This window comes from Mustela nivalis (genome assembly GCF_964662115.1).
Source record: "Mustela nivalis genome assembly, chromosome: 1".
Lineage (NCBI taxonomy): Eukaryota > Metazoa > Chordata > Mammalia > Carnivora > Mustelidae > Mustela > Mustela nivalis.
The window spans coordinates 44,839,266-44,851,741 of record NC_139020.1 but is presented as its reverse complement, the minus strand read 5'-3'; the positions used below and the strand labels follow the sequence as shown (position 1 = coordinate 44,851,741).

General features: G+C 37.6%; 1 protein-coding gene across 2 annotated transcripts in view; it reads right to left on the bottom strand.

The window, feature by feature from the left end:
• LOC309844750 (ephrin type-A receptor 6) overlaps positions 1-12,476 on the bottom strand; it is a 519,889-nt gene that overhangs the window by 36,393 nt on the left and 471,020 nt on the right. For both annotated transcript variants that reach the window (XM_082691954.1, XM_082691955.1), the window contains one exon: positions 3,793-3,942. In XM_082691954.1, coding sequence (XP_082548080.1) covers positions 3,793-3,942 — 150 coding nt within the window. The remainder of the gene's footprint in view (positions 1-3,792; positions 3,943-12,476) is intronic.

Sequence of the window (12,476 nt, the reverse complement as noted above, 5' to 3'; positions counted from 1 at the left end):
TTAAAATCATAAAACACGTTAGCATTCTGTATTTAACTAAGCCCACAGCTTAAACTCACAAAATGTAGTAAAAGTATAAAATATTCAAAAAGAACATAGTTGGATTTTTATTGTCCAAAAATATTACTTTCCTTATTTAAAATGCACCTTGGCAAACAAAAGACAATACTTTGACCAAATAAATGAGAAATGTAGAACAAACAGGGAATAACTGGTATTTGGAGAGGAGCAGCTGGGAAAGTTTTGATTAAGCTATTTCTGCTTCCAAACAGAAATTCTGGTTACAGGATCCATCACAGATATGCTGACTTCCAATATGTTAAGCTACACAGAATTTCAACTCCTTACAGCAGCAGCAAAAAATAGTCACAAGATACATAAAAGATTTCAGCTCTTACCACTTTCCTCTGGTTTTATATTGATCTGAGGACCTCAAGAGTTTGAATCCCTTTCACACCCAGAAGCTTTTGTTCTCTTATTTTTAGATTCTTGCTTGAATACTTTTTGGTAACCACTCAGAGATGATGAAAATTTCCAGCTTAGTTTCTACCTGGTCCTCAAAAAACATTCAAGCTCTGGGTGGAGGGAGCACTCAGGCTCAGCCCTGTGCTGCGGGCATTGGCAATCCTGAACAAATGAGAATAACCTTAATGTTGGGAGTCAATTACTGGCTGCAACAGCTTCTTCTGGTTCCAGGTATAGTCTCTGTGGCCAAATGAGGTCTAATAGACAGAATTATTCTCTAAATGGTCATCTTGGCTACAGATCATCAATAACCATGGCCAGAACGGCTGGGTAAGCTGTTAGGCAAGATCCGAGAAGGGAAGGGTCGGCAACAGAGTTGGGAACCCTCTAGGCAACAATTAAGAACGATTTACATGGTCGTCTATGTTGGAAATTACACATTTGGACATTTTCCCCTCAGAGGCTGCTCTCCAAAAAATCTGGCTTGTGCTGTGGTATGTTAAACATGTACCCACTCTGTTCTGTGGAAGTCCTGTCTCCTTCTTGTCACCTCCGCAGAGATTCTGGAATGTCCTGAACTTCAGAAAAGAACCACCTGGATCATTCCCTTGTCGACACAACTATGATAATTTCTCCAGAGATGTTAAAAATCATAGCTTATTATTGTTAAAAGGGATAGTAAAAATCACCTAACCCAGTCCTTTTATTATATTTATTGGTCATGAAGCTGAGGCACTTTGAAAATTAAGTGGGCTTTTATTGTTGAAATATAGTCCACATAATGATAGCCATGGATACTTAATTGGCAGTACAGTGTACCCTAGCTGGTAAGATGGCAATTCAAGAGGCAGGAAAAATAATGGAATTTCTCTTTACATTTATTTATCTCATTCTACTATAAGAAAGATTATTTATAAATGTTTACAAAGAATAACTAATTATGACTTTATGACCACACAAAAATGACTTTGATGAACATATTTGGCACTGTACATAATGTATTCAAAATCAAACCCTTTGCATTTTTTATTCTCTTTTTATGTTCTTTTCCCCCAAAGCAGGGATTATCATGTTATGATACTACGTCTTTCACTTCTGACTTTGTTTACAGTCTATCTTCCTTCTGCTGGAGGGTGAGCTCCATGAAGACTAGACATCACTGGCTACATAGGGAGCTACATGGACTGTAAACCAAACCAAAAAAGAAGCAGTTATTTCCTCCTCTCTTTTCCTTGCCCATGTCTTGTTCTAGAAGGTTATTAGCATGTCCTCTAAGATCACCATCAAATTGCTCGCTATATGATTCTAGGGGAATCATGTCACATTTGTATACCTCAATTTCACAAGTATGTTGGACTTGGGCTGGACTAGATAATCTTTTGGTCCCTTCCAGATATAACATTTCTTATCTGTTCTATTTCTAGTTCCTAGAACAGAGAAGGCACCCAATAAATATTTTTAGATGAATAAATGAATATATTAGTATGGTAGTACTGTACATAATGCACAAACAAATATATGTCAGCTGTGAATGCCTGAGAACTTTTTATCTGTAAGGGTATATTGTTTGTAGTGTTTGGAGCCTATGAATTGGGCATTTTTTATTTGAAGTCTGCTGGGGGAACTGGTTAAGGACTAAATGGGATACTAATGAAAGATGGCACTTGAAGTGAGGGCTCTTCTGTGCAGTGGAGACTTACTCACTGGGAAAAGGATTTTTTATTCTGGAGATTTGCTTGAGTGGCCTATTTTAGTCATGAGAAAGTAGGATAAGTAGGCAAGCATTATTTTGAGCTTAGAGCAGAGCAGGAACTATGGTGACTGAATGCAGGGCTTCCATTACCATGGATAATGGGTTTTTTAAAAAAAAATTGGTTCCTTTCAGGATTAAAGGGGCAAATTTCTGCTTCTGATATTCAGTTTTAAGAAGAACTGGACTGGCGATCACAAGTTGCTCCAAACAAGGCCCAGTGGCAGAAAAGAGCAATGAGGTCCTTCAAATAAAATTCCCTGAAGAATAGTAGACTCTTGGTAGATAACCTGCATCCAAAAGTCTTTAAGTTTTGGGAGTTGAGCCGAGGTCACGGGTTAGGGCACAGTCTATACTTAAGGGCAGATGCACTGCGGGACCTACCCACATGGGCTGTGTTTCGATGATGCTCATTGGAGAGCAATGATTGTACAGTGTGTGTGACCTCAAACTTGCTGCCATGTAGGTTTCTAGACCGGCATTCTCCAGAGTCAACAGGTCCCCATAGACTGAGTAGGACTCAGCTTCAAAAATCACACTGTCTGGCAGGGAGAAACAATCGCCATGGTGAGCAAATCCAGTCTTCTCCATTCCTGGTATTAAAACTGTGTTTGTTACTCAGTAAGTCCTTTAGATCCTTGGACAACTTGAGGTTGGGATGGAATAATGAATGAGGTAGGAGGTATGGATGGAATGCCCAAGCAAATGACTGGGAAAAACAGAAACAACAACAGCAACAAAAAGAGATGTGAAAATAGATTTAGTCTGAGTATGTATAGGGGTTTTCTATGATTAAATTGCCTTTTTTTTTTTTTTTTAACTGTGAACATCCAGAAGCACATTAGAGGTGAGCTCCCATTAGCATTGAGGAAGGTAAATGAGTGGACAAAGTCCACAAATTCTGAGATGAGAAAGTGTGAAATTAAAATCTATTTTCAGTTCTAACAGTATACTTATTGGCATTGTCAGGTACTTATATTTCCTGACTACTGTTTTTATCTCTTCGGAGGTCATAGAAATCACATGTGTGTTGACTTTCTTGTTGTATAATATTATTAATCACCAAGGTAATTTTTACAGGTAAAACAGGAACAAAAGAAATTGCATAAAGGGTCATATATCTCAAAAGGATCATATCAAATTTCATACTGATAATACATTGCCTGAAAGTACTTGCTCTTTTTTTTCTAAGTATTATTTAGTTTAAATTAATTTGCTTTTTACAGTGGCGGATTACATTGCCCTCAGGAAGAAATGAAAGGTAAACATTATTTTTGTTACTTGTAGGTCAAGACCGTTGCATTAGCACAGTCATGTGTGTAGGAGCAACGTGTGTAGGAGTCTCGAATGTAAGATGTGGATCAGGGATCATGCAACAAAGCCCATCAGCTGGCCCCTGTGACATGCAGTACAGCTCAGAGTGAAAGGTTACTTAGCTTCTTAAACTCAGCCACAGACCCTGAACAACTCTCAGGAAGAGAAGGGCTAATCTGAGTGAGGGCAAAAGACATATTTACTCCTCAGTGTTAACGTGTTTATACTCACAAAATGGCAGTTTAACTATTGATGGCACTTACGTCTTGGTTAGACATTTCCCAATAAGGTCTCTCTCCATAGGACATGACCTCCCACATGACAATGCCATAGCTCCACGCGTCACTTGCTGAGGAGAATTTTCTGTAGGCAATAGCTTCTGGGGCCGTCCACCTTATGGGAATTTTCCCACCCTGGAAAACAAATTGGAAATTTCTCAGCTGGCTCACAAGTGTATTAAAAAATAAAATGGCAGTCCAATTAAATAACTTTTGTTAGAAAGATCTAAATACTGCGTGATAGCATTGGCATTTTAAATAAAAATAAGAGAATAAGAATAATGTTAAATGTCAGAAATATTTTTTCCTATAATAATTATTCAGTGCTAGCAACTTTAATGGGAAATAAGTCACACTTCAGAAATACTTTATTTCATTCATTGGGGAAATTTATTTTCACTTTAGATTCACACAATTAAACTCACTATCGTGCCATTTGAAGAAAGTTCTGGATTATAGAACATTAAAACTAAATATCATTCAACATTCATTAAACATTGTATTACATGTATAAATAATAATGAGAATAACTTCTAAGTTAATTGAAGATAAATGGTTAAATGCAGAACTGAGACATTCTCTGTGGTTCAATATTTATCAGGACTTTCCCTCTTTCCTTTTTATCTATGATTATATTTACTTTAAATTAAAAAATCTTTTAACATTATACAAGGGCACCTAAGAAGGGTAGTTCTTCTTTGGAACACTTTAGGCCAGATTATATTCTAGTTCTTCAGTGTTCCCTTTCACATTTGAACATATTAAAGAGATGAAATAGCATGAATTTAATCTATATTGGTCAGGTATTAAAGCCCGCTATTGTGTTATACTTATTTTTTTATCAGCATTTATTACACTTTATCTCTCAAAACACTCTATAAATCCTTTTTACTGTAATGACAAGAACAAAACAATTCATCCATTTGATGTACAATCTTTGAAATTTTTGTAGCTCTGAACAGCAAGTCGAGCGGGGAGAGAGCACCGCTGTCGCCACTAGATGGCGGAAGAGAACAACGAGCTGTGCCCGGACAGCATTTTCTGGCTTCGCGTTGTAAGCTTTTGCAGGCAGCGCAGATCTTTAACTGTCAGAAAGCTCCAGGATGGAATTGCCTCATCAATAGCCACACTTCCACATCATCTCATTACCCACGTCTCCCAAAGTCCGGTGTCAGGGTGAGCGGGGGTGGGAGGCGATAGAGAGTGCATTCTCTGGCCCTTGAGGAAGTTGGGTCTGACACCTTTAAAAGGTGAAGCAGTGAAAAAAAAAATTTTTTTTTTAAAGTAATCTAAGCATTAGATTACTTACTTGAAGAGAAAAGCGATGCATCCGAAATGGGAATAATTGGGTTCACCAGGCAAATGAGTGCATTAATGGAATCCTCATCTTAAAGACTTTAGGCAAGGAACCTTGAGGATAATACTTTAAATTCAATCCCCTGATTTTACAGGTGAGTGACCGAATACAGGGTTTAGAGATTAAGAGATTCCTCTCCACATTATTAAATACATGTCTACTAACGTTATTATAATAGCATTATGGGGTATTGATATAAAGTTGTAAATACTTCATCGGGGAGGAAAAGCTGGGCCAAACGAACTTTAATGTTTTAACCCTGGGCATCTTATAATCATATATCATCGTAATATAATGCGAGGAAACTAGAAGCCTGAAGTCTGGGGTGTTTACGCTTCGTGGCAGTACCACATTAAGGCCGGGAAATTAAATTTACAAAGTCGGTGCTAGTAGTTTAAGAGGGTGATGGGTAGGGGAAGGGAGTTGCAAGAGGAGGATTCATTTCTAAACCCAGAGTAGAATTGCCAGGTCAAATGCAGGACCCACAGTTAGACTGAATTTCAGGTAAATAACTTCAGGTAAATACTTTTTTTGTTGTTGTTGTCGAAGTATGTCCCATAAAGGAATATATTTTTGTGTGTAAGGACATCCCACATATTACATGAGACATTTACACTAAAAATCAAAATGCACTGTTTCTCTGAAATTCAAATTCAAATTCAAACTGGGCATCCTATATTTTTATTTACTAAACCAAGCAATCCAATCACAGAACACGAAAAAATAATCCAGAAATGGAAATATTGTAAATGGAAATATTGTAAATGATCCAACACAACGTTAGTGTTCTAAAAAAAACAAACCTGCGTGGTCTATACTTCATGAGGAGACAAGGACACTCTGACTCGTGTTTGTGTACCAGCCCTCTAGCAGCCTTTGTTTTATGGCCTATTTGTGGCTAAAGCACCTTGGTCCTGTAGCTCTGCATTTTGAAGCCGCTTAAGTCAGGCTCAGGTTTGTTCTAATATGGAAGCCTCAGTTGCAGAGAATAAAGACCAAATTTGTAGTTGACTTCAGAACAGATGTAAGAGCAGCAGTCTTGTTTGACATTTCTGACTCTGGATCTTTCTTTGTCTCTCCAGCAAACAATGTGTAGAAGTGTGAATTGCTAATCTGCTGGGACTGTTCCTTTGCTAAATCTTTGTGAGTTCTATTAAGGCAGGCTAAAAAAATACAGTTAAGGATTATTTTAGGTGCATTCTCTTATAAATGATACCTCATATAAGTGATTCACATATACATTTATACTTCATGTAGGTTGATATCACCTGTAAATAATAACCTTTCCCCTTTCCTAAGATTTTATTTTTTTCCTGTGAGGAGAAGATATTACAGAATATTTGATTAATAGCATTTCTATCTGTTATGGACTGAATTGTGTTTTCTCAAAATTCATATTTTGAAGCCCTAAACCTCAATGTGACTGTACTTGGTGGTAGGGTCTTTCAAGAGGTAATCAAAGTTAAATGAGGTCATAAGGGTGGGCCCTATACCAGTATGGCTACCGTCTTTCTAAGAAGATGAAGAGAGACACCAGAGGTATGTAGGCATAGGGAAAAGGCCATGTGAGGACCCAGCAAGAGGATGGCCATCTGCAAGCTAAGGAGAGAAATTTCAGGAGAAGCCAAACCTGCCCACATTTTGATTTTGGATATCGAGCCTCCAGAACTCTGAAAAGTAAATTTTTATTGCCTGAGCCAGCCAGCCTCTGATATTTTGTTAATGGTAGCCCTAGCCGACTGATAACACCACTCTTATAAAGGAAAAAAGAAAGAAAGAAATAAAAAAAGAAAGAAAGAAAGATAGAAAGATTTTTATCTAGGAGGAGCAACACTGCAAAATGGACAGTACATCTCTATTTCAAATTCTTTGCCAAGAGCCATCTTGAAATGGGAAGTGAGAGCTAGAATAAATCTTTTTTTTTTTTTTTTAAGATTTTATTTATTTATTTGACAGACAGAAATCACAAGTAGTCGGAGAGGCAGGCAGGGAGAGAGGGAGAAGCAGGCTCCCCACTGAGCAGAGAGCCTGATGCGGGGCTCCATCCCAGGACCCTGAGATCATGACCTGAGCTGAAGGTAGAGGCTTTAACCCACTAAGCCACCCAGGCACCCCTAGAATAAATCTTAAAGATGAAAAAATTATCACAGAAGTGCTAAGGTAGGGATATAATTCTAATTTATAAAAATGCATGGTAACATGAACCTGACAGTACGTACAGACTTCAGTAATTCTGAACATGTATGGAATAAAGATAAGGAAGCTTTCAAATCTTGTTTTTTTTTCTAGTGGGAGGGTATAGACTGAGTATATCTAAGTGCAAGATAAGCCTGAAAGGAAGAGGTCCTTGCAATTATGGCATGGTCTCTATCCCCCTTCCTATTTTAGAGGAAACACAGAAGCTTAGCTTTTTTTCCTTTTTTTTTTTTTTAATTGAATGGACCAGCAAACATGTGGCTTAATCTCAGCTACTTATTTTTGCCGATGATCTTGAATCATAGACAGAGGTAATGCACTAAATTACTTTTTTCTCAAAGCATTAACCACCAGATGTTTGTTTCAGGTTTCAGGAATGAACAAATAGTACTTTAGATTTGAAATCACAATCATTGGAACATTACATGTTGCTTTACCATATGTTTATGAAGGGAAAAAAAAAGTTACCAATGATGCTAATCAAAATGACTGAATGTAACTCTAAAGTTTTCTCCAGTTGCTGGCACTTCCCTTATGCCAAGAGCTTAATCACTGAGGGAACAAAGGAGAAACAGGAAGTAAGCAAACTGGGTCTGGATCTGGATGGCTACTGAAAAGATTTTTCCTGTTTTTTAAGTCCTATGCAGAGCTTGCTGTCTAAAATGGGGTCACAGCAGAAAAAGCGCTGAAGAAACAACTAGGAGCCTTGTATTATACCTGTACACCCTCTATCTTGTATTATGGTTGTATTTAACATCTGAGGTTTAGAACCTGATCCTCTAATCTTCAGCGGAGGAGACAATCAATTGAAATATAGTAAGGTTACAAAGGCTTAATTCTGAAACCAAATAGAAACTTTCCACTAAGAAACAAGAACACTTAAATCTCTCTCCATTTCTCACGCATTGGGTTTGATGGTTATCTTAAAGGCAAATGGTTCGAATAGAGAGCAATCTGCCTTTTTCTTTTTCTTTTTTCCTTGATCTGCCTCTGTGGTACCCAAACTTCAAGGAATATAAGAATTACACTACAGAAAACATATATACTATGCTTAAAGATTAATTTAAGAAATTTTTAATGGCAATTTTAACTAAATATTTTTCTTTATGAGATGAAAGTCTTCTACAATCTATTGTGTGACTTCAGGCAAATCTTAACTCTGAGTTATATTTCAGATCTGGAAAATGAAGGGATTTGAATTGATGATCATAGGGAAGTTCTATTTTTAATTTCTTGATGATCATAAAATAATAAACTCTAGTGGGTTTTAATATGTGCCTGCAGTTTCTTGGCTCCCATTAAACTGAGTAGATGGGCCATCTGAGTTTTTTCCTAGTCCATGTAGACAGATAGCCTGATGACAGACGGTAGTGGAGATAAGCACACTCGTGTTTCACATCCCAGACAAGTCATTAATGGTCACAGGGATCCTCCTGAGTAGTAAGGAAGGGTAAAAAATAACTTAATCACTTTTAGTTTAAGAAGGCAGGGGTATGAAAATACATATTAGAAAGGCACGAAACCTGGACATTGACGTTTCCCCCTTTTTGCTTTTTACTCTTAATGGGTTAAAATACACTTAATGAGCAACCACTGGTTATTTGGAAAACTCATTATACGGACACTTATTGAGGTCAGATGAAAGGCATTAATTTGTTTGCTGAAAGGTCATTTTACATGAAAAGTTCTTGTCAGTGGGGATTACCTGTGGCAGTGGTGGTCTGGTTTGGGAAGCTATGGTGGAGGAATTGGCATTCTGAGGACTTCCACCTTAATTCAGTATGGTGTCCTAGGAAGTCAGAGCAAATCACTCTCTCACATGCTAGTTATACAGACAACCCAACCCTCACAGGGGGGTTATTTTTTCTCTTGAGAATTACCCATCTTGAGAGGTAAGTCCATCTCTGAGTATCTCTTTCTAGTTTGTATTCCCAACTCAACCAATCGTAGTATCATTATGTACAACTACATTATATTGTGTAAGTCTTTTTAAAAATATATCCCCATTCCCTCTCTGAGGGATGTGTACTTCCCTCCTTCATTGAAGTTTCCTGATCTAGGACAACTTTGGTACTGTGTGAAGTTTTATCCTTTTCTGAAATAGGAGGATAATATCTGTCCTTTGAAGAAAGATGGAGGACTAGGATGGAACAAATTCATCTGTAGTCACAAAGGATAAATCTTCTTATAGATTTCTAGATAACATTTATTAAGTGGATTAAATGAGATAGTATACATGAAGTCCCTCTTAGCTGCCAACATATGGTAGGCATTCTGGAAATGTTACTTGTCTCTTTAATTTATGCACTTAACATATCTCATTTTTTTTGGACCTGCTTGGTGACTTCAGCCCATATCAGCATGCCAGTTTTCTTATCTGGAGTCACTAGCCTACCCCTTAAAGTGTCAGGCTCAAGATAGTCTCCTCACACAAGAGCTTTTAGGAGCCAGAGGCAACAAATCAATCGTTGGTAGACAAGCTCTGACTCAGTTCTTATAATTTAGACTTGTCTTGTCCAGTTTGAGGAAATCTATTTTGGTTCAGTGCGTTCTGTTCTATGCCTAGCTTCCTGCCAGTGCACCACCAGCGCCCTTCTGAGACTGAAGACATATCTTATTCATCTCATTCTTTCATGGGTATAATTCTGTCATCAAAGAACATTATCTATGGCTAAATGTTGGCAGCCAGATTTCTGCCTACAGCTGGATCTGCCTGATAATGATTCTCAGAGGATTTCTTGCCTTTTCCCGAGGGTTTCTCTTCTCTTTGTGGGGTTTGATACAGGGGGTAAATTACAAACCTCCTCTCCTCATGAAACACACACACACACACCATGCTGCATCAGGAACATATGATTCTAGATGCCAGGTTGAGACACTCGTGCTGTAAGCAGAAGACCCTTCTTGCATAGTATTTTAAAAATATAAGTCATTGGTTCTTAATAACCAATTTTTTATAGGAAGATAAGTGCTTTAAAAATTTGTAGTAAATAGCGTTGTTTTAGGCCACAAATATGAAACAGCCATTTTAATACCTTTATCTAAGACAAAGATTTCCTAACAGTTGTTTCGTGTTCGGGGCTTTCACTCCCTGTGCCAAGGACCTTTGTGTGGGTGTTCACTGAGGTCTTAGGGTCTTGGATTTTACTGAATCCAGAGCTAACCAACTGTTTAGCTTTGAGCTGAAATGGACATACAATTGGATTTTCCAGGGCTAAGTTTTTTTTTTCCCCCTAGAGTCTCTAAATGCCTTTAAACAGAGCCCCACCACTCCACCATCTCACTGAATCTTCTTCAGACACACTTGCCCTATTTCCATTATCTTCCTGGCCACTGTAGGCAGTGCTGTCTCACCTTCCCAACTCAAACTTCAATGCAACCTCCTTTTCTGATTATGAAATGAACAATGAACTACTTTTGAAATTTATTTAGACCACGTTTTTCATAAAGAATAGGACCAAATGAGAAACGATTTCAAATAAACAGGAATAGCTATGTCGCCAGTTTTGTTTTCTACTCTCTAAAAACATCCCTAACTACGGAAGGAAAGACTTTCTCATTCTCCTCTCCTCACATGATCTACCTGGAACTATACTACATTTTTATTCATTGTCTAAATGCATAAACAGCTCAGTGAATGCTAATTTTTTTTTGTTCCCATAATAAAACAGTGCTTATCGTGCTATTCAAAGCCTCGAGAATTAGAATCCGTTTCACCTGCTTCCTCCTAAATTGCTCCTGAAAATAATTCATTGCCACCTATTTCTCAGTACTTACTCTCTTTCGATGAGAACATAGGTGCTACATCATTAAGTGAATAACACTGTTCTGGGGGACATCTGTTAAATTAGATTTTCTATGCCATCCTATAAGGCAGATAAAGTAGGACAAAATGTTACTGTAATGTGCTAGAATTAAACATATACATTATTATGAGGATTGCCATTGTGTCTGAGTATAGATAACTTAAATACCACTGACACTAGAGGTAGTTTTTTTCAAGACAACCTATCATTCATTATGGTTTTGTGAATATACTGTATGGTAAGGTCTGAAGGGGATAGTGGATATTAATAGAGTGAAAAATCCTATTCCTCCCTTCCTGGACAGTAGCATGCTACCCTTCATCTTTTCTCGCCTATCCGTCTCTCTTATTTTTTCTTTTGAATCCAGCTATACAGAAGACTGGCTACTACTCTGTTCCCTCTGCAGTGTATTTTAACAAAATTTTCTTAAGCTTCTCGTCTATACTACTTATGGCAAAGACGTATGGATATTAATGCAGAAGTACTAGTTCTAAAAAATGTACCACATAAATCATAAAGGAGAGTAAAAGATTATTTGGGCCATTAATACTGAGATACTTAATACATTAAATGCTAATTAATATGTAAAATAATACAGTTCTTCATGTATATAACACCAATATCTATAAAGAATTTTTTCTGAATGGCCTCAAATTGATGTATACCACTAAAGAGTCAATACTTTGCTTTCTTACCAAGTTGCCCTATAAGAATAATACTAATAACAGGCAGTGATTAATACTTATGCCACTGGGGCTCCTGGGTGGCTTAGTCATTAAGTCTCTGCCTTTGGCTCAGGTCATGATCCCAGGGTCCTAGGGTACAGCTCCCACACTGGCCTCCTTGCTCCACCAGAAGGCTGTTCTCCCTCTCCTACTCCCCTCTACTTGTGTTCCCTCTCTTGCGGTGTCCCTCTCTGTCAAAAAAATAAGTAAAATTAAAAAAAAAACTTATGCTTTCTATCTACCTCCATAATCTGATACTATGCATTTGGGAAAAAATTCAGATCCCAAATTTTAGAAAAAGGGACTACATAAAATGGGGTATATCTATTTTTATACTAGCATTACTTACACTCTTGTTTGAAAACAAATATTCAAAGAGGATGGAGAAAGTGTAGAAGGCCCTAGGGCATACACAGTGGTGATTTTCATAAACCCAGGGGTGTTTACTTTAGAAGGAGAATGTACAATATAGTGAGAGAAAGTGACTTTGGAGCCAAATGTGTGTCTTCTAAACCCTCTCCCCGCCACCCACTAATTTGTTGTGTGGTGTTGGACAAGTTACAGAGTCTCTGAAGATTGAGGGTA